Consider the following 21,916-nt stretch of genomic DNA (forward strand, 5'->3'; position numbering starts at 1 on the left):
ACAGCCTTCACATCCGCAGAGAAAGTGCTGCAATCAATTTGTCCTCACCTCAATGGTCTGTGTGTCACACAGAGGGACACATGCATTATCACACATGTGTTCACACACACAAAGCCCACAGACACACACTTTACTCCGTACACATACATAAACGCACATGAACACAAAGCACACAAATACACCTACATCACACGCCAAGGTAAAACAATTATTACTGCAATAAAACTAACGTACAAGGGCAGAGAAGGCAAGAAAGAAAAAAAAAACTTATGAGGCTTCTAAAGACTGCTGCTCATGCATTGAAATGAGCCAACCAGCTCTTAACTTATTAGCTAATTAGTTAAGTAATTGAATGGGTGCAATTTTTCTGATAGCAGAGTGATTCCATTCTAAATTTTGTTACTTTATTGTGTTAAACCAGTCAAGGTAAGACTCTTTCAATAGCTCGTTTACTTCAAGACACAATCAAAACAAAGACAAACTGACACAGTTATTTCGATAAATGTCAAATAATTTCACGATTCTGATTAGTCATATCCATAATAAACCTCACAAATTCTTTCATATATGTTTTTTATATGTTGACACTTTAGCCGATCATTAAAATATGCTAAGAAGAACCTCTACAGCTCTATTGCTGACTTGATTTCATAGCACTCTCTTTTAAAAATAAAGGTTCGTCGATGGTTCTTTGCATCACCTTAGGTTCAGCACATATCCCTCTTCAAGAACCATTTTTTCACAGTATAGGTTTCTTGAGTTGACTGTATGGTTCCTTGGAGATTAAAAATGTTCTTGATGTTACATTAAAGGCTCTTTAGATCAGTTTTGGTGTCTGGGTACTGTTGACATCTGTGTCTGCATTTGTCTTTAGAAGAAGGAAAGAGTTGTGACAGGGAGATTTCATTTGGAAGATGGAAGACATACATTTTCTTTTGGTGGATGTATTGCATCTTAATAAAGCATTTGAATTATGTAATGCAATAGAGTAAGAGAGTAACACTAGATCACTAGTGTAACTTGACAACATCTGCTCAGGTTTGACTCTCACCAGCAGTTTGATGAGCCAGAAACGGGATTTGTAGTAGGCTGTTTTGAAGGGTATGATGAGGAAGAGCACCATAAAACCGTAGAGGATGAGAGGGTTTGCCTGCATAGGGAGAAAAGTGTAGTCTGCAAACAGGCAGGAAAGGATACTGAGACACCACAGCACCCCCAAAAATCCTGCGATCTAAACAGAGAGAGAAAGAAAGGAAGATGAAACATTGATGAAACTGAGCATCCAGAAGCAGTAATACCTATAAATCATCAGGTTCTTCTCTACGGCATGTGTCTCACCTCAAACAAATGTTGATGTGAGAGGTTGTTTCGAGGGTTCAGCTCAAAGATCAGCACGTGGTTGACCCCTGCCTGCCTCCAGCCATAAGTGTTAATCCCCAACAGGAAGAGAAACTGAATCAGCAGAAAACCGCCGCGGTAGATGCGTACCAAAGGCCAGATGTTCTGATTACGAACGAAAAAAGCACCTGGAAGGGAAAGATCAGTAACACAGATGGATTATTAACAAGGATGTCTATAATAATGTGCTACTTTTTCAAATGTTAGCAGTTTAATTGCAGAAATGAAGGTGGAATGCATGAATAAACAACATGATCACATATTATAATAAAAATGTACATGGCAGTACCATGGTACAGTGATGTATCAGATAATAATAGCATAGTTCTTTGACATCTACATTTATGCATTTGGCAGACGCTCTTATCCAAAGCGACTTACAGTGCACTTATTACAGGGACGATTCCCCCGGAGCAACCTGGAGTTAAGTGCCTTGCTCAAGGACACAATGGTGGTGGCTTTGGGGATTGAACCAGCAACCTTACCAGTTATGTGCTTTAGCCCACTACGCCATCACCATCTACCATGATACTGAATGATTATCATATTCAAATTCCATTGTTTTACATGGTACTCCAAGGTACTTCAAAGAATATCATGATATTACAACATGTCCTAAAATACATGGTATTACCATGGTAAAAAAACAAAAAACAAAAAACAAATATAGTAATACCATGGTACTTTTTATTAGTGTCTGAGAGTGAAAACAAGGTAAATAACCACACCAGTAAAGACGAAGGATACAGCCAGGACAATGAAGACCCCACAATACAGTCCCACACGGAAGGTGGTCCAGGCAGGTGCAGGCTAAGTCGAGATAAAGCAAATATTAGATAATTGAAGTTCTTATTAAATGTTATTTTTCTGCTTCCATGTTGTACAAGGCTCTTCGGTAAAGTCATTATTGTAAAAGAGTCTTTCAATCCTGCTATACAGTATATCATACATAATGTTCCCTGCACAGGTGTATCTCTCCACCCACACTGCCATTTGTGTTATGTAGTTCTTCAGGGCTTTCACAACTGTTATTGACCTAGAACTAAGAGCACTACATGAAAAATACACTGCAGATACCTGAACCATTTTTCATATGCTTTTCATGGGCTGTTTGTAGGGATGTCATAAAATATCGATATATCGATTATTGATCGGCACGTCATTTTAGCGATATATTTGTGAGGCATCCATATATTAAAATTAGCCGATATTTAAATTAGAAGCCCAATTGGCGTGTTTTCCAATTTACTAAGTTGGCCTCTGTTTAACAGTCTGGCGTAATAGCGTTGGGAGTCACAAGAGGGTGATATAGCCTATATACCATTTACTAAAGCTGGCCGCAGTAACGATCACACACACACACACACACACACACACACACACACACACACACACAAACACACACATATCCATAATCAACTGGATAATATTTTGATTATCGACGCATGAAAAAGCATCGATCCCAAGCCTAGCTGTTTGCAATTATTTTATTATTCAGATTTGATGTAATCCGTGCTGGTTTTGCCTGTAGCATTTCTATTTTGTATTGTTCATTTGTTGTAATAGATCAATTAATCATTAGAATAAGTCACTTTGATATCAAAATAAAATAAAATAAAAAAACTTTGCTTTGGCCAGTAATTAATGTAAATGCAATGTGTAATGTTCAATTCAATTATTCAAAGGGGCCATGTCATGAGGAATCAAATTTCCCTTTATATTTTAACATATAAGAGGTCATTCTACTATAAAAACATACTGTAAATTTCAAAACTCAAAACTTAATCCCTGATGCAACAAAAGCATTTATTGAAACCAAGCTGCAAAAACACCTCATTCTCTACTTCCCTACGTCACTTGGGGGCCAATTAATTCATGATCACCTCTACAGCAACAACATCAATGCCTTTTACATCATCACAATGCTTCAGTTCGTAAACAGAGAGAAAGCAGGACAGACAGGCCTAGTGTGGCCTACATACTATTCCTGAACACCAATGGGGACCCATCTGGTCTATTTATAATTATTTTTGTCTATAAACATGCTCTAGACCAGCGGTCATCAATTACTGGACTTCGTTCCGGGACCGGACCCCGGCTTGGTTTCATCCGGACCACGAGGCATCATGACAACGATTGCCCCATCTTATCGTTTCTACAGTTTAAGTGAGCAACGTACGGAGCTGTACACACCACGCCATTTACTTAATCTTTTTATTTTCTATATTGTCTATTTTTGGACTATAAGATCTTTATATGCTTTGGCAATATTGTAAATGTTAACAATCATGCCAATAAAGCTTAGTTGACTTTGACAATCCAATGTCACCCAACTGAAGGAATGAAATGGACAATTGCTATGTGTGTGTATTACATTATTAGGTTGTCTCACACCTGAGCAGCTCCAAGAGGTGGAACCCTCAGCCTCTTCATGGCCTTCTGACGGTCACCACCTTCCAGCTCTGTGGTCACCAGGGCCTGGGCACACAAAGGTCAAAGGTCAAGTTATCAGTAGAGACAATTTCAGTTCAGTTATCCTTTACTATTGTTCATTTTAGATAAAATGCTGTTAAAGCAACACCTTAGTGCACAGGCTATTACCATCATCGATCACCTACAGTGGCAATAATAATATGCATTGAGCAGCTACAGTAGTTTGCAGTTACACCAATGCAATCTGATTATGATATGAGCAGGAAGTCACAAGTAATATACGTGGAGCCAGGAAGTCTACCTCAGTCTCAGAGATGAGCTGTGTTATCTTCTTACAGGTGTAGAATGGAGCCACCTCCACGTGGGCCACACGCCAATCCACTCCGCGCTGTGTGTCTAGAATCTTATCATGTTTCTTCAGGATTTTCCGGAATCCAGTGAAGTTCAGATTCTGCATGAGGTTTCCGGTAAATCAAAAGATATCAGAAATGAAATCAAGGAGAGATGCTGCACATCCAATAACACACAGGAAACAGCAATCCTCTAGTTCCTCTGTACTGACGACTGATTATATCAAACAGAGAGAAAAGATTCTCATACACAAGACAAAAGGAAGGCAATTTTGAAAGGATAAGGAACAAGAAGAAAAGAATATGAGAAGAGATGTAACATATGTGTAGTATAAAAACAATGAGGATTGAATAAATGAAGACCCAGCTGAAGAGACCAGCATTCTGTGTTGTTGTGCATGTTGTGTTTTGGATACACCTGCACCAACAAACCAGCACTTTATTCAGTATTTTGTTGCGTTTTCCAGTAACAAAAAAATATCTAATCATCCTAAAAACAAGACAAATTTACTTGAGAAGCAAAACTGTGTAAGATAATAGCACTTGGTTTTAAGAGAATATATCTTTTAGGTATACAGTATATAAAGAATACATTATCTTTAAGTTAGATACACTGGACATTTTATGTTTTAAAATACCTAATTATTCTTAAAACAAGATAAATATATCTAATAATACTTGTTCTTAAATAATATATCTTGAATTAAGTTGATTGTTCTTACCCCGTTGGCTAATTTAGTGAGATTTTTGCATAAAAAGGAGAAACTATTTGACATTGGGATAAGAAAAATATAAATTCTAAAATAAAATGGTAACACTTTACAATAAGGTTCCATTAGTTCACATTAACTAACAATGAACAATACGTTTACAGCATTCACAATATTAATCTTAGTTAATGTTAATTTCAACATATAGTAATAATTTTTTTAAATCAAAAGTTGTGTTTGTTAACATTAGTTAATGCACTATGAACTAACATGAACTAACAATGAACAATTGTATTTTTATTAACGAACATTAACAAAGATTAATAAAGACTATAAACAATATATTGTTAATTGGTTGTTCATGATAACTAATCCATTAACTAATGTTCACGAATGGAACATTATTGTAAAGTGTTACCAATTAAATTTACAATTTTAAGAATTAATTTAAGATAAATTCACTGAAAACAAGCATTAGTAAGTAAATGCATCTTAGATATTTAGATAATTCTTACTGCAAAACAATAAAAGAATTAAAAAAAACAATTAAGAAAATTATTTTTGCATCGTGGACCAGCATGGGAATTCATGTTGGTCTAAGCTAGCCTCTTCAGCAGAGAAAAACAAAATAAATAAATAAATAAATAAACAAAAGAAAAAAAGACAGTGTTGAAAGGTCAAGAATCCCAAGTGGGTGTCAGGAAGAGGACATTGCACAGAGAGGAGACAAACAAACAAAAAGAAATAGATTGAAAATGCTGACAAATATCAGACCTGGTAGTTCTGCAGTAGGATGAGACTGAGGTAGAACTCGCTGAAGGCCAGCTGCAGATCTTTGATGTTACGATGTTTGTTGCGCTCCTGGTTGGACAAAGGGAACACCGTTTTGCGACGACTGCGCAGCCCCGGAGCGTTGCTCTCCCGCTGGGCATCCAGAGATGTCTGCAGCTCATTCTGCAAAGTTGCGAATCTGCGCTGTGCCTCAGCCAGTTTCTCTATGGGAATATCCATACAAAGAATAAGCTTAATATAATAATAAAGTAATTTAAAGATAATGTGTAATTTCTGTAACACTAATATCACCAAACGGTATAACAAAAATCCGTTTGCAAACAGTTTCCCCAAGCACTCTGCTATCTGCCATTGGTAAAAAAAATAAATAAAAAAAAACAGATAGTCCCACCCCAAACTCACTGCCTTGGTTGGGTCAGTGTTGCTATGTTGGGCTGGTTGGGATGCTTAAAAAAACAGTGCAATGTTTTGATAGCACCACAGAACCCCAATGTTCACCTTTCAGTGATAATTTACTTTTAATAGTTCAATTGACAATCAGAATTATAATCATGTTACCAGTACCAATTGTGAACAATCTGTGAAAAGATTGTGTGCCTTAAAGAGATAGTTCAAAATTCTCTCATCATTGACTTACCCTCATACCATCCCAGATGTGCATTACTTTCTTTCTTTTGCAGAACACAAATGGAGATTTTTAGAAGAATATTGCAGCTCTGTAGGTCCATACAATGCAAGTGAATGGCAGCCAGAACTTTGAAGCTCCAAAAAGCATAAAAAGGAAGCATAAAAGTAATCATTAAGACTCCAGTGGTTAAATCCATAACTTCAGAAGTGATATGATAAGTTTGGGTGAGAAACAGATAAATATTTAAGTCCTTTTTTTATAAATTCTCCTCCCTGCCCAGGAGATGGTGATATGCACGAATAATTTTAATCACCAAAAATAAAAGAAGAAGAATGTAAGTGGATATTAATAGTAGAAAAGGACTTAAATAATGATCTGTCTCTCACCCACACTTATCATTTAGCTTCTGAAGGTATAGATTTAACCACTGGAGTCTTATGGATTACTTTTATTCTGCCTTTATGTGCTTTTGGAGCTTCAAAGTTTTGGTACCCATTCACTTGTATTGTATGGACCTACAGAGCTGCAATATTCTTCTAAAAATCACCATTTGTATTCAGCAGAAGAAAGAAAGCCATGAACATCTGGGATGGCATGAGGGTGAGCAAATGATGAGAGAATTTTCATTTTTGGTTGAACTATTCCTTAAAGGCAAATGGCACAAACCATTGAATTATGCATTTTTATGGCATGGAAAGCTAAAAGCCTGGGTGAACTACAGCCCTGAAGAAGAACATCTAAAACTGTATTAAAACGATTTCTATTGACAGACATAAAGCCTGCTTGGCTTACAACTTTGTAATGAGAAACACCAGAATCCACTTTGCATGGCAAATAAATCCCTCATTCTACCCATTAACCAGAGAGTGAAGCAGACAGATTTCCTGACGGAGACAAGGCCCTTCCTGGAAGAGTGATATCACAGACAGCATTATCTGTGCTGGCCTGAGTCCCAGCTCAGTTTGTTAAACAGGACCCTGCTCGCCCATTTCGCTTTTAGAGGAAGAGGAAAGAGGGTATTAGGTTTAGCAGATGTGTAAATGCTGGGAGCCCTTTTGGTGTATTGGTTATAACCCTCAGTGAGAGTCGGCAGAGTGCAGGCAGAATAGTTGAGTAAGAAGGAGAGCTGGTATACTTTGACACTGATCCTGTAACTCTCCCTGCTAATATTGTCATTTTGCAGACACTTCCATATCCAAAGTGACTTATTACATGCCAAACCGCCTGGAGTAACTTGGGATTGAGTGTTTTGCTCAAGGGCAGAACGAGGCTGATAGTTCATGGAGTGTTTATTTTTAGAGTTTGAACCAATAACCTTTCAGTTACCAGCCCAGACCAGGGCCATCATCGAGGAGGACAACTGGGTGGCCAAATTAATGTGTCTTTAAAAGTGTATGGGGGCTGGGACCCCACCATTATTATTTTGTCCTGGGCGCCTAGTTTTTTTTTTCTTTACTCTTTTTTCTTTCTTTTTATACTTTAATGTGAGTTATTTAAAATACTTTATGTGTTTAATACACAAAATGTTAGTAACTGTATTCCACTACTAATTTAAATAGTTGGTAATCAGAATACAGTAACATTCAAGAAGTATTTTGATTACTGAAGAGATTACTTTGCATTTTATTGTCATTTATTTAATTTTATATTTAGTCTATTCAGTTGGAAAACATTTATCCATATACGTAAATGATGCGATCCGAGGAGCGTTTGAACAGCGGTAAAACATTTTGTTATATGTCACATTCATTCGAGTAGAAAGAGGGCACTTTCACACTGTTATGAGTTAAAAGGCGGATATAATTGAGGAACTTTCCCTTTGCCCTTTTGCATGCACCTGTTATCAGGCACAGTTATATTTTTTTCTATCAAGAAAGTCCATGATATATCATAATTTTTTTCTTTAGTAAGACCTTTGATATTAGGGCAAAGATGTACTGCAAAAATCTTATTCTTGAGAATTTTTGTATTGTTTTCCTCTAAAAATACCTAAAAATCCTTAAAACAAGATACATTGATTTTGTTTAGATGCAACACTGCATAAGATATTTAGGCTTTTTTAAGAGAATGTATTTTTAATTTAAGTGTATTTTTGCTTACTGTACTGGCAGATGTTTATCACTTGTTACTAACTTGTTTATAGTCAAAACAGGTGAAAAAAAAAACTGTTCTGAAGAAGTAATCCAAAGTATTTAGATTGAGTAATCTAATGCAAAATGTTACCAGTTACATTTTACAGCATGTTCTGTAATCTGTAGTGAAATGCATTTGAAAAGAAACCCTCCCATCCCTGGGTATATGCTACTGCAAACTTTAAACTTTAAGAGGTCTGGCCCTTCAGTCTCTTGTTAACCCAAAATCCAGAGACAGACAGTTTTAGAAAGTGTCCTTAAAAAGCAGTAACAGCGGAGAAGTGGGGTCTCATGATGGACATGACAAAGATGGTGCTACAGATCTGTGTGCTCAGCAGGTCAAGTCCACTGGGACAAAGATGTGGATGTACTCAGTGTTTAGAAGCTATGTTGGTAATTCAGGACCACTCAGTCTGGATCAACTGCACAGAATTAGTTCTACTGAACTAAGAGTGGCTTACATCCTAATATGGATTTCAGTTTAAAAATGATGACACCTCCATTACCATACATACTGTAATATCACCAAATAAATCTTGGAAACAAGCAGATACTATTCAAAGATGCCTTTGTGTGCACGGAGCAGATTATTTGCAGATTACATTTTTTTATTTTTTTTATTATAAATTTAGATTTTTGCAGCTTAATGGACTTGCCAGCTTCCTTTGGTTGGGCAACTTGAGGAAGGGGAATGAGGCAGTGGCAACTGGAGGATAAAAAAGACTAAACCCTGATTACAAAAATAATTAATTTAGTGCTATCCTTTTTGGGTTAAATTATTAATGTACATCTGCTTTTTGTATCTGAACAAATGCTTATCCTGTCTCAAGTCCATCTTATATTTTAATTTCAAGGAAAAATTAAAGGTAGTCCACCCAAAAATTCTAATTCTGTCTTAATTTATTAACCCTTATATTGTTTAAAGTCTGTGTTATCTTCAGTGGAACACAAAAAAAAAAAAAAAGAAAAAAAGATGTTTGATAGAATGTTAAATTTTGGATGCATTGTCCCTTTAATTATTGTTATACTTTCATTTTTTATGTTTGCAAAATGTTTGTGCAGAACACAATATATATCAATATGCAAACAAAGCTTCAGTCTCACGTTTCCAAATGAGACAATTATTGTCTTTTATGCTATTCCTTAACCAGCCACCAGGGGCAGTGGAGCTTAGATATTCCAGTTCCCTGCAGTCACTGCATGGCACAACACAGCTAATGTTGCATTATGTTGCAGTATGCATATATTATGAGTCCAAACATAGTCCATTCCCCTTGACACATGTCAAAATGACTACAGAAGGCATTACACATTACATCATGTTCCCTAATAGTGCTGTACACCCAGACCTTATACACAGGAAATCCCCCACTGGAATTTAGCAGGCTATAACAGTTCATCCACTTACAATAAAGTCTACTTCCACCAGCACCATGTGTTTATGAAATAACTTAGTGATCATAGCCAAAAGTCATTATTACCCTAATGTCGCTCCAAACCCGTATGACCCTCTGTCTTTTATGGAACACAAAAGGTCATTTTTTATAAAGTCCTCAAAGGCTTTATTTGCCATAATGTAAGTGAATAGTGACTCCAATCTGTCCAGCTCGAAAAAAAGGATAACCAAAACCGACTGGAAAGCTTAAACCATTGGAGTCGTATGGATTACTTTTATGCTGCCTTTATGTGCTTTTTGGAGCTTCAAAATTTTGATCAACCATTCACTTGAATTGTATGGACCTACAGAGCTGAGATATTCTTCTAAAAATCTTCTTTTGTGTTCTGCAGAAGAAAGACACACATCTGGGATGGCATGAGTGTGGGTAAATGATAAGAACATTTTCATTTTTGGGTGAACTATCCCTTTAAATGTAATTTTGTTTATCACACAAAGTGATTGTATTGTTTCAAAAGACATGGAATATAGTGCATGAGTCATATCGAATACATTTACTGTGGTTTTGATTTTTGTCCTTTTTCGAGCTTGACAGACTGGAGACACTATTCACTAACATTATGGCAAATAAACCCTTTGAGGAACTTTTTGAAAACTTTTTAAAAATTCACCTTTTGTGTACTACGGAAGAAAGAAAATTATTATTATTCATTGAGTTACTGAGTATTATTATATGAGTAAATAATGATAGAATTTTAATTTTTGAATGAACTATTCCTTTAATTTGAAGGATAAATTAATATATTTTCATGGGATGTAGAGAAAACAATACCTGAATAGAATGTGTTGATTTTGGAGAGCTCCTTTTCGCAGGTCTGAAAGAACTTCTCCTCAAACTTGGCATAGTACCGTTTGACAGTGTCTTCATCTGTGACTGCAAGAGAAAAGAGACAAATAGGTAAATCTGTGATCATGTTTACATTCAGTAGTGGTCACTAATACACTTCAGTACTGGAGAGTGATGTCTTAAAACCCACAAAAACATTAACAGCCTCAACCTTTTCATAGTCTTTAAGAGCAGAGAGAGCCATAAAACTTGTGCTTTCAGATGACACTTATGTATTTATATTTAAATGTATAAACGATGTGTTGTGTGGAATAGACTCTAATAGTATGATGGATGTTCAGTGTTCAAAAATGATTTACAGTGCAGCTGTCAACCTTAAAGTCTGTTAAGTTCTGTTGTTTTTATTAAGTGGGGGATGGCTGAGGCTTTTGGCTTTCAAAGCTGCTACTCTCTATAAATAAGCGAGAGAGTCAGGTAAAAGCTTTTAGCCTCTATTAGTAGAAGATGTTACAGCTGATCACACACACACTTAAAGGAATATACAGAGTTCAATACACGTTAAGCTCAATCGACAGCATTTATGGAATAATGTTGATTACCACAAAAAGTTATTTTGATTCGACCCTCGTTTTCTTTAAAAAAAAAGCAAAACAGTGAGGCATTTGCAATGGAAGTAAATGAAGCCAATTTTTCTGTGGTTTAAATGCAGAATATGAAGCTTATAATTGTATAACATTTATAATTTTTCTTCTGTTAAAACTCATGTATTATGTGAGCTGTAAAGTTGTTTCAATCATATATATATATATATATATATTATTATTTTTTTATTTATTTTTTTTTTACAGTAATTTTGGGGATTTAGGTTTGTTGACATTACATTTTTTAAATTTGCAATAACTTTCCAAATAAAAGGATGGTAAGTGATTTTTATCACATTAAAATCAAGTTTACATGCATATTGTTTATGTCTTGTGGCTATATTTTTGAAATAATGAGTATTTTAACATTACAGATTGGCCAAATTCACTTCCATTGTAAGTGCCTCACTGGAAACCAGATTTTTGCTTTTTTAAAGAAAATGAGGGACAAGTCAAAATAAATTTTTGTGGTAATTAATATTATGCCACAAATGCTGTCAATTGAGCATAACTTGTATTGAACCTGGAATATGTTATATAGACTATACATCAACTATTATAACCTGGAAAAGTCAGACTGCTTCATTTTCACACTGGAAAAATATGTCAGTCTCTGGGGTCTGTGACTACACTGCAGAGGATTTAATCATTATCTTTGATGGGACGATGATAAGGTTTGCTTATCCCTGTTTCAACTGTAACCACAGGATAATTTACTCTACTTTCTGTTCTTTTAGTAAAAAAGCTTTGCTTAGATTCAACAGCTCAAACTACTTAAAGTTATTAAATATATTAACATTTCACTTGTGTCTCAACATAGACAGCACATTAACAAATGAAGCCAGATGCATTTATTATTCTGAATATTAAATATGTCCATATTTGTTCAAAGGCTCCTTTTATTAAAATACAAGATTCTGTTTGTGCAATTTACAAACCCTGACAACAAAAAGAGCAAGACAATGAATTGAGGAACCAAAGTGACCTCTGACCCTTTCAGCTGTGTCTCTCTGTGTGATGTATCGAGGAACACAGAGGAAAATGACAGGAGAGCGAAAGGGAAGAGGAAAACACTCATGAGCACCTGTTCTCCAAAAGCAATAGCTGATTTAAGAACTGGTGCGTCTAAACCCAAATATGGGCCACAGGTCTTTTCTGATAGGGTCTTGGACAGCAGAGTAAAAACAATGCTAAATCAACAAATAAATAAAGAAAACACTTCTCATATCTTTTGTTGTTGATGTCAGAGTCTGTGCGTCCAATCAAACTCTTTGATATTTTAATGCAAATTCATCTGTCACTTGTCAGAAGCTTGCCAAATTTGGCAGATGCCAACATGGACAGGTTGCATGTCATCGTCAAAACCTATGAACAAAACTACACAAGGATATGACCCAGACTAATAACAGCAGTGTGATTTACAGTACCAGCCCAAACACTGAATATAAGAAATGATGGTTCTGCAGCCAATAATTCACTGTACAAAACACATACTGCAATGTTTTTACAAAATTGCCAATTTTCCTAATCAGCCTATACCATGTTAACAAATTTGCATATTATTGGTCATATGCAGTTCATGGCTATATTAATACATTTTAACATTTGATTTTAAGGACATCTTTGTTTACTTTTGTACAGTAAACAATGTTGGTACGGTGCTAACATTTCCTGTGTTTTCATGATAGGCCACACGTTTGACATACGTCTTGTCAAGCTTTAATAAGATTATTGAAAGAAAATGTAGACAAATAGTACTAAAGTGCAGCTTGTTACAGGAAAAGCTGAAAGCGCACTCGTTAAGCCCCTGTTACCGGGCTCTGGACTAAAAAATGACTTAGGATCCATTGGCTCCTAAACTGAAACATTAAGGTGCCAAATGGCTGTTTTTAGTAGCCACATCACAGATTTTCTCGATTAAGATTGCTGTTCAGAAACAAGATAGAAAGCCGAAGAAAAGGAAGTCAGCTGATAACCCATTCATCGAAGGTTTAATAAACAGTACATATAGTTGAGAAGATAAGTTTGCATTCCCTTTTGTCTCGTAAATGTTCACAACCCTTTCATAATATAAACAAATATAAGAGATAAAAGATACAATCACTTGTAATACTAGCCATGATTTGTGTGTCAGTGGATGAAAATGATTAATAATATTATATTATCTATAATTTAACAGAGCCTACATCCATATCCTGAACCACATTTTCTATGCGTATAAAAGGAGCGTGTCCCATTTAACAAAGACGCAGTTAATGCAAAAAATAATGTAAGTCCATATTTCTATTCTTCTAATTCATTACATACAGTCCCATTTACACTACCAACTTCTGAATGTGATGTCTTTGTTTATATTACAGGTGCTTGAGGGAATGGACAGTATAATAGGTCGCAGACGGATAAGAAACTCCAAATTAAATTGCGAAAATACCAAAACTTCATGACAATGCCCATTGACTTTGCGCTTATGACTTACGGCATAGCACTGTGCTTATCACTAGTGCTCTAGGGCCCCTAGTGTTTATAAGCCTTCTATGAATACTTGAAGTCTGGGATGTTGTTAAGACTTTGTTCTGTCAAGATCACATTGAGAGGGAAAAACAAACCCTGGTCTTACAATGGTCTTAATTCAACTTCTAATGATCAAACAAACAAAAACATCTACAAAACCAAAGTGAGAAAAGACTTCTATTTTTCTTTACAACCACAAGAGAAGAGGACATCAATTTATGAATGAGGAATTAGAATGTTTGTTTTATAGATAAAGGTGGAAAGAGACATGACATGCATGCCTTACAGTGCATTTAAGGTATACATTTTCTCAGGATGTGTTCCTTGGGAACTAAACCCATGACCTTGGCATTGCACCATGCTCTATCAGTTAACCTACAGGAACACAGAATGAAAGAGAAAGAAAAGACGAAGAGAAGAAATTGCCAGGAAAACAGTATATCCTCTGCCTTTACTGTAATTGAGTTTTGTTAATGGAAGTAGTCTCCAGTTTCACAGTGAAATTCAGAGATTCAGGTCAATGGACAGCTTACTGTAGAAAAGACTAGGATGTATAGTACTTTATAGCATTTATATTGCATTCTTCTCAACCTTTTTGGTTCCTGACATAAAAACCCATTGACTGTCTTTGCTCTAAATTAAAGAGCAAATGTCTGGGATATGTCTTTTCCAGACATATCCCAGACATAAATCTTGTACTCTGATCCTTGAGCTGCAACTAACACTCTCTCTCTCTCTCTCATACCTTCTCCTGCTCACATATAAAATTTTCCCTCTGAGTACCTAGATTTATCAGAACTGACTGAGTCCATAGATCAAGGGATCAAACTGTGTATTGTTTTACTAAAAAAAAAAAAAAAAAAAGCCCTGCAGGAAGAGGATCCATCTGTCTAGCCTCTCAGAATAAAAATTTTACCCTGAAAGGATATAACCATGCCAGATTGGCAAGAACATATACAACTGAGCATTCTACGGCAGAGAAAGAGAGAGCAAGGCTCAACAAAAAATATATATGCTCCTACGAGTTTATTCCCTTAGAGACCAACCAATTAACAAACACAATTTCATATCAGTACAATACAGGCATTACATTTAACAATTTACCTAAAATTTTCACCAAAAATCCAACAATTAAAATCATGGTTTAGATTTAGGGTTTGGGTAAGGGGATAGACTTTATGTTTAGGTTTGGCGTTTGGGTTAGGAAAAATTGTAAGAATGCTCATTCACAACCCAAATGTTTCAAAAATGACAAAAATGTCCATTGTCAAATAGTCGTTTGATCTCATCTAATGTAACATGAGATAATATAAAACTCTTCTGATGCCGTGCAAGAGCAGAGGAGAGAAAGAAAACACTGCTCACAGTCCAGACGCACTCCAAACTTTCCAAACAGCCTAAAAGGTGATGTAGATCACGAAGTATGAGGGAATTATAATGAAAACATACAAAATAAGTAAATACAGAAGCACTGTCATAGTGAAATAAAGCGGAGCCGGATGTGGCATTCCGCTTAAGCAAAACTTGCATATCAGAGCGTATAAAAAGCAAACACCCTGGCGTTATATCTTTAACGCATCCTTTATTGAAGTTCAAATAATAAGGAAGTGGGCCATAAACAAACTCCGAAACTGGCATTTCTCTGTGCGGCCAGCACCGCTTCTATGAGTCGCATGAAGTGAACCAATCTAAGGGGGGACATTGAAACTGAACCCCGCGACTGCATGCACTGGTGCAGGGACGCTCGTCCCTCGCAAGCATTTGCTGCAGCTAGTTTATAACATGATGAATCACGATGTATTGAATCATAATATACTGTACAGTGTGTATACACGGTGTGTATCTTATTGTGAAGAAAATCGGCAATATACAGCTCTATTAAGAAGAGAGAGTTTGTTTTTGTGAGTTAAAGATTAATTGAAGGGAACAAAAAGGTGAGGGATTGTAGTCTTAGCCCGTTATACACTGCAACAAAATATGTTTTAACTTTACATCGGCACTTCCGCCAGTACTCTGTAGCTGTTTGAATTGACCTAACTCTCGCGTGAAGTACGTTCCTCTGTGGTAAACAGAGCGGAACTTCTGAATTCTCACGTGAACGCGCCAACGTGATGACGTCACACGACAGTGACGTGAGGCATTCAGTGTTTACAGGAAGCGATTTTTTAAAGTTAATAAAGTTTTAATCAGCAATTAGTTTTTCACACAAATGTACCGATTCACTTCAGAAGACATTACTTGTTCGGCAGGAGTAGTGTGGATTACTTTGATGCTGCCTAAATATGCTTTTTGGACCGTCAAAAACTGGTGTCCATTCACTTGCATTGGATGAAGCTAAAAACCTGGGATACTTTCCTAAAAATCTTAAATCCTGTTCTGATGAAGAAAGAAGGTCATATACATCTTGGAGTAAATTATCAGCTAATTTTAATTTTTAATTGGGTGAACTATTCCTTTAAGAAGAATCTTGTTAATTAAAAAATGTAATTATACTTTTTTTCTGACACAAATAATTATTATTAGGTTAAATTATAATTATATTGCTAAAAAATATATTTTGTTGTAGGGCCTCTGAAAATGCTGGCAGGGCAAGTAAAACTCCACCAGAAAAAAATCCTTATTGTAACATATCCTTCCCTGGAGAGAGAAAAAGAGAAAGAGCAGGCATTACATGTATTGTCCAGGCTACTGGTGGCAAGTGTGTGAACACAGAAATTCTTAGACAGACATCTGTATGGCCTCTCCTCATTTTACAATCCATTTAACTGATGTAATGGTGCTTCAGTGCTGTTTATCGCCTGTGTCTTGCTATTTGCATTGCTACAGCCCCCAAATCTCCTTATCTACCCTCTACATATGGATCTCAATCATTGCCGTTGAATTAAACTGTACGCCTGGTGGCAATAAAGAGGCAAGGGAACGCTTTTGTTGTTAGAGTTTTTATGAGGGACCATCATCCTGAGTAAATTAGAGGGGGTGATTATTTGCTCTCACTAGCATGCTCTATTACAAAGCTGAAGTGAGTGGGTTGGATTGCAGGAGGACAGCCATGCACTGGAATCTGTGACACAAAATGAGCATGAAACACAACAGATAAAAGCCTCTTGCAACCACCCGAACACTCCCCAGCCCCCTCGCTAAGTTCAACCAGACACTCTTAGAAAAAAGAGAGGGCTTGTAACAGCCCCTTTCCCTCAAGCTACAATTAGACTGACCAATCAGAGAGCGTCTAGAGCTGGGAGATTATTAGCAATGCACATTTACAAGTCTGGCACACCCAGGGCAGCATCCGTGTAAATAACATGTTTAAAACACTTGCAAAGTAAGCAAGAGGGAGAAGCTCTTTAGATGTCTCAGTCTAGACTCATTCATATGAATGCCATTCAGCACATAGATAAATCTTGGTTTCAGTGAGTGTTATGTTGGGGATATTAGAGTAGGGGGTGGGGGAGGGATTCCCGTCAGCATGCAGACCGGGTGAATCCATTAGGAAGTGTGGTGGATGACACAGATGGGATGCGAGTTGGATGGTGGGCTATGAAATCTGAGCCGGTCAGAGATATGACGCTGCTGCAGATTTGGTCCACAAAAATGACAGCTAAGCCTGACTCAATCTGACGAGACAGTTCTAGCAGGATTAGCCAAAGAGGAGGTTAAGTGAAGGCACAGTAAATAAACTTAAGCATTTTATGTAATAAATTGCATTAGCCATATTTCTTTAGTTAAATATTAATTACATTTGCCAAATTAAAGGAATATAAATAAGCCTTATTGACAGCATCTGTGACATGCTGTTGATTACCCGGGACAATAATTTTGACTCATCCCTTTTGACATTTTGTAAAAACAAACAAAAATTGTGTTTTCAATATCACAGACGTGCAGCTTGTAGTTTTATTAAAGCATGTATACTAATTCTTCCATTCAAAACTTTTTTATTTGGTCTATAAAGTTCAATGCAGTTCAATTTAATGTAAATTATATTTTTAAAGTAATGTTCCAGGCTCAATACAAGTTAAACTTAATCGACAGTTTTTGTGCATAATTTTGAATACCACAAAAAAATCATTTCAATCATTTAAAAAACGAGCAAAAATCGCACTTATAGTAAGGCACTTACAATAGAAGTGAATGGGGCCAGTCCATTAATATTAAAATACATGCTGTTTCAAAAGTATAGCCACAAGATGCAAACATTATACGTGTGAAAGTGGTTTTAGTGTGACGCTGGTAAACCATGTAATCGAACATGTATAATGTTGCAGATACACTTTTGAAACTGTGTGTATTTTTAATGGACTGGTTTATGAATGGATTTAAATTTTTTTCAAAATTATTGTCTGTGGTAATCAACACTATGCTACAAATGCTGAACCCGGAACATTCCTTTAAAAGTAGTCTACTTTTCTTACCGGATAAACTTCTAATGTGTTATCTATGTAATCCCTGTGTTTGGAAATTTCTGTTTTTCTATGTAAAGATTACTTTTCTTATATCCTTTTACATATTGTCACTGAGTTTACCAGCTTTACATGTTCATGACAGGATATGGACATATCGGGTGTAACTTTGCACAGACAAGCTTAGTAAGAGATTTTATCAGACTAGTCTCATGTTATTTTGCATAATATATTTTTTTTATGGCTATAGTTTAAAAATGTTTAAGTGTTTTTTAAATTATTATTATTATTTTTTTTAACAGATTATATTTTCTGTGGTAATCAACAACACAGACACTGTCAGGTGGAGCTTCTCTTATACTGAAACCAGAACATTACTTTAATCAATCTGGAAATCATTACATTAAAAATATATTTCAGTGTTTGAAGAGGGTTTAAAATGGAACATTTTTACAGTATTTGTCTGGCCTTGTTTAACAGTGGCTCCAATCAAGTATGTGAGCTGTCCATGGTTCTGAAATTTTGTTCCAATAGCATAGCACTCCAACAAACTCCTTGACTATTTCTTTAAATGAATACACTATTCAGCTTTTTATAATGGATCATTCCATTTCAGTGTAAAAGCATGAAAGAAAGACTTCAGTATAAAGGCATTCATGACCCCGGTTTGACCTAAATATTTCAATCTGCATTATAAAAAACCTTAATATTAATATTAAGCCTAAAACTGCACATCTGTTATAGCCTAAACTTTGGTCTCAACAATTATTCTTGAGATATCAGAAGAGAAGATCTAATCCATGTCTTCATACTGACAGATAAATGCAAAGTCTTTCCACTCACCAATAATGTGACTTGACAATAAACGACTGCAAACAAGCAAACATAATTTGGGCCATTTATTCTACTCTAACGTCCCCACTCTCTTATAGAGCAAGACAGGATATTCCTCTGTAATTGTGTCCTGGGGTAGAAACATTGCATTAGAGTTAATCGGGAAAGACTATGTGAACTTGGCCAGTCTTAATATAGTCCTTTGGGCTGTTTTTGGAAGTGCATACAATTTTAGGCTAGAGGAACTATTCTCATTGACTGAATAGATTTAATGAGAAGGACAAACTAACATGGAATCTGAGTGCAAATAACAGAGAAAGTTTAGGGTTTTAAACAGAACTTAAAGAAATGGACTAAAGAAAACAAGACATCTTTTGCTGAGTTGATGAGACTAGACAGATGAAAAGGGATGAAGTGCAGAGAATCATTATACATCATTTAAAGTTCCCATTAAACATTTTCTTACCGTCTACTAAAAATACTTTTTCACTTGAATAATACGGTGGCCCCAAAAAATATTTGGACACTCAAGTCACACTTTAAAATGTAAAGTGTCATTGCATCAGAGAACATCAAAGAGAGTGACATTTATTTTCAAGAAAGATAACACGTTTCAAGCAAAGCATTTCACAAAAAGATAAAACAAAAGTATTTGTACTTTCTAGTTGTCAAATGTTAAAGGAATATGCCCATAGTTAATGTGCCCATAGAACAACACCTGTGGTTATTCTGCTAGGACACCTGTGTGAACTTAAGGGAACTGACTTTATACATCCACTAAATTTGTTTGCAGATGCCACTTCGATTGATATTTTTTATCTAATGCAATAGAATTCATCCATTTTTAAGTGTGGCAGTGGCACATATTTCTTAATACATTTTGGGGCCACTGTGTATCTATAAAAAGATGTCTAAAAAGATAATCTCCTTATCTCAACATAATCCCTCAAAACTCAAGAAAAGGTGTATTCAGAGGCTCAGCCAGTTCCATCTTAAAATAGTCTCTCTTTTAGCTGATGTGGGAATGGAAGGCTGATGCAGAGATTGGCCGTTTGCCAACCCAGCCAAGCGTCTCAGCTGTGAAGTTTTATCATTCCAGCTCACAGTCAGACTCAGGCCAGACATCTGCATATTCTGCCTTAAAAACAGCTTTATCACAGCCCAATGATATCTCTCTCTCTCTCTCTCTCTCTCTCTCTCTCTCTGACTCATAGGTACAGTAGTTGTAAAGGTTACTGATAAAACATTCACTGAATATTTGTCTTTGTTGTTTATCTTAGTTGTTTTAAATGCCATGTGTTTGGGTTCAGAATGAGAGGAAATGTCTGGCGTATTTATGCAATTTACATGTAGGCTAATAATGCATATTATTATTTTTTTTTAAATAACGAATAATGAAGTAATTATGGCATGAATTGTGCAGAATAATCTTTTGTTGTTATTTGTTAAAAAAAAAAAAAAAAAAAAAAAAACCAAACAGTGAAACGATTTTGTTTTTATAAAATACTATTCATATTTTAAAAACTTTTGTCCACCAAATCAAGTCAGTCAGGTAGTGTAACCAATTTGTAGTTTGCCAAAAAGAAAAGAGAAAAACATAAAACCAAAAGAACCCCTTAAAACCTTCAAACGGTGTGTGTGAAGTTTTAATTTTGACATTTTGTCAAACTTTATATTCTTGACTTGAAAAAACATGATATTTGCAAAAAAAAAAAAAATGTATCTTGAAAAATATGTTTGAAAACATTTTTAAAATTCATGATTAAGCTGTGTACACTCTCATGTATTTAAGGTTCAAGGAAAGTATTTTTATACCTTTTACTTGGTTACGCCACATGACATTTTCAAAGTTATTAAATACATTTTTGTAGAAAATGCTTTAAACGATTTTCAGAAAAATTATGAAACCAACATGGACAAAGAGACAACATTTCTATTAACTTAGCAGTGTTTTAAACTAGATTTTTTTTTTTATTATTCTACTTTTTATCACCTCGGACAACCTTATTGTCAGTGACTTATTTACCTCATAGCATAAATGATCCACGTAATGCTTAGTGCAGTAGATACTATAAGACTCTTTCACCCCTTGTATTCCATCCAATCTAATCACACTGTTAAGAGTTTATGTGCCAAATACAGGGTACCAACATTTGATCTTCATCTTAAATTTTACAACCACATACAGTAGGGCATTGCTATTAACTTAATAAGCTTGTTGAGTGATTACTGTAATGAATTAAGCAGGTTTTATTGCTTTAGGCAGAAAGAGAAGTAAAAAACTAGCCTGAATGGGTGGTTTAAATCATGTGACACATTACTGCTACAAAAGAAATCCTGAATCTCCATGAACTCTCTCTCCTCCTTAAACCTACATGACATGGCTTATTATCACCTCCTCTTTTAAGTATCTTTACAAAAAGAGTAACCTGTTCATGGATACGTTCCACCACTCTTTCAGGCCCATTAAACGCACACAGGTGGGCATAGATCTCTATTACAGATGTTGAGGAAAAAAAGAGATTTGCAGAAGCTTTTTTTACAGGAAATAAAGACGACTCGATAATTGGGTTTGGAATCTATTTCAGTCGATCCACCACCTCGAACGCTTCTGAAATAAATTAATGTTTTGACCTGTACATACAGCATATTTAATTAAGAATTACCTGGGACCTTATTTTATGTACAACATTAGATTGATATAATGTAATTTGTAGAATTGTTACATGTAACCTCTCTGATGGCATGTCAAATCATGAAAGCATGATCAACTCCATTATTCAGAGTTGTTGCTGATGAGGGTCGTAAACTGTCTCACATGTATAGGGCACATAAACGACATAT

The 21,916-nt window shown here is 35.6% G+C and overlaps 1 protein-coding gene across 1 annotated transcript in view; it reads right to left on the reverse strand.

The window, feature by feature from the left end:
* xpr1a (xenotropic and polytropic retrovirus receptor 1a) overlaps positions 1–21,916 on the reverse strand; it is a 97,165-nt gene that overhangs the window by 19,457 nt on the left and 55,792 nt on the right. Inside the window, exons 3-9 of the mRNA XM_051652941.1 lie at positions 10,672–10,773; positions 5,666–5,886; positions 4,133–4,282; positions 3,793–3,876; positions 2,127–2,208; positions 1,339–1,526; positions 1,052–1,231 (exon numbers count right to left, since the gene is read on the reverse strand). Coding sequence (XP_051508901.1) covers positions 1,052–1,231; positions 1,339–1,526; positions 2,127–2,208; positions 3,793–3,876; positions 4,133–4,282; positions 5,666–5,886; positions 10,672–10,773 — 1,007 coding nt within the window. The remainder of the gene's footprint in view (positions 1–1,051; positions 1,232–1,338; positions 1,527–2,126; positions 2,209–3,792; positions 3,877–4,132; positions 4,283–5,665; positions 5,887–10,671; positions 10,774–21,916) is intronic.

This window comes from Myxocyprinus asiaticus, chromosome 24 (genome assembly GCF_019703515.2).
Source record: "Myxocyprinus asiaticus isolate MX2 ecotype Aquarium Trade chromosome 24, UBuf_Myxa_2, whole genome shotgun sequence".
NCBI lineage: Eukaryota > Metazoa > Chordata > Actinopteri > Cypriniformes > Catostomidae > Myxocyprinus > Myxocyprinus asiaticus.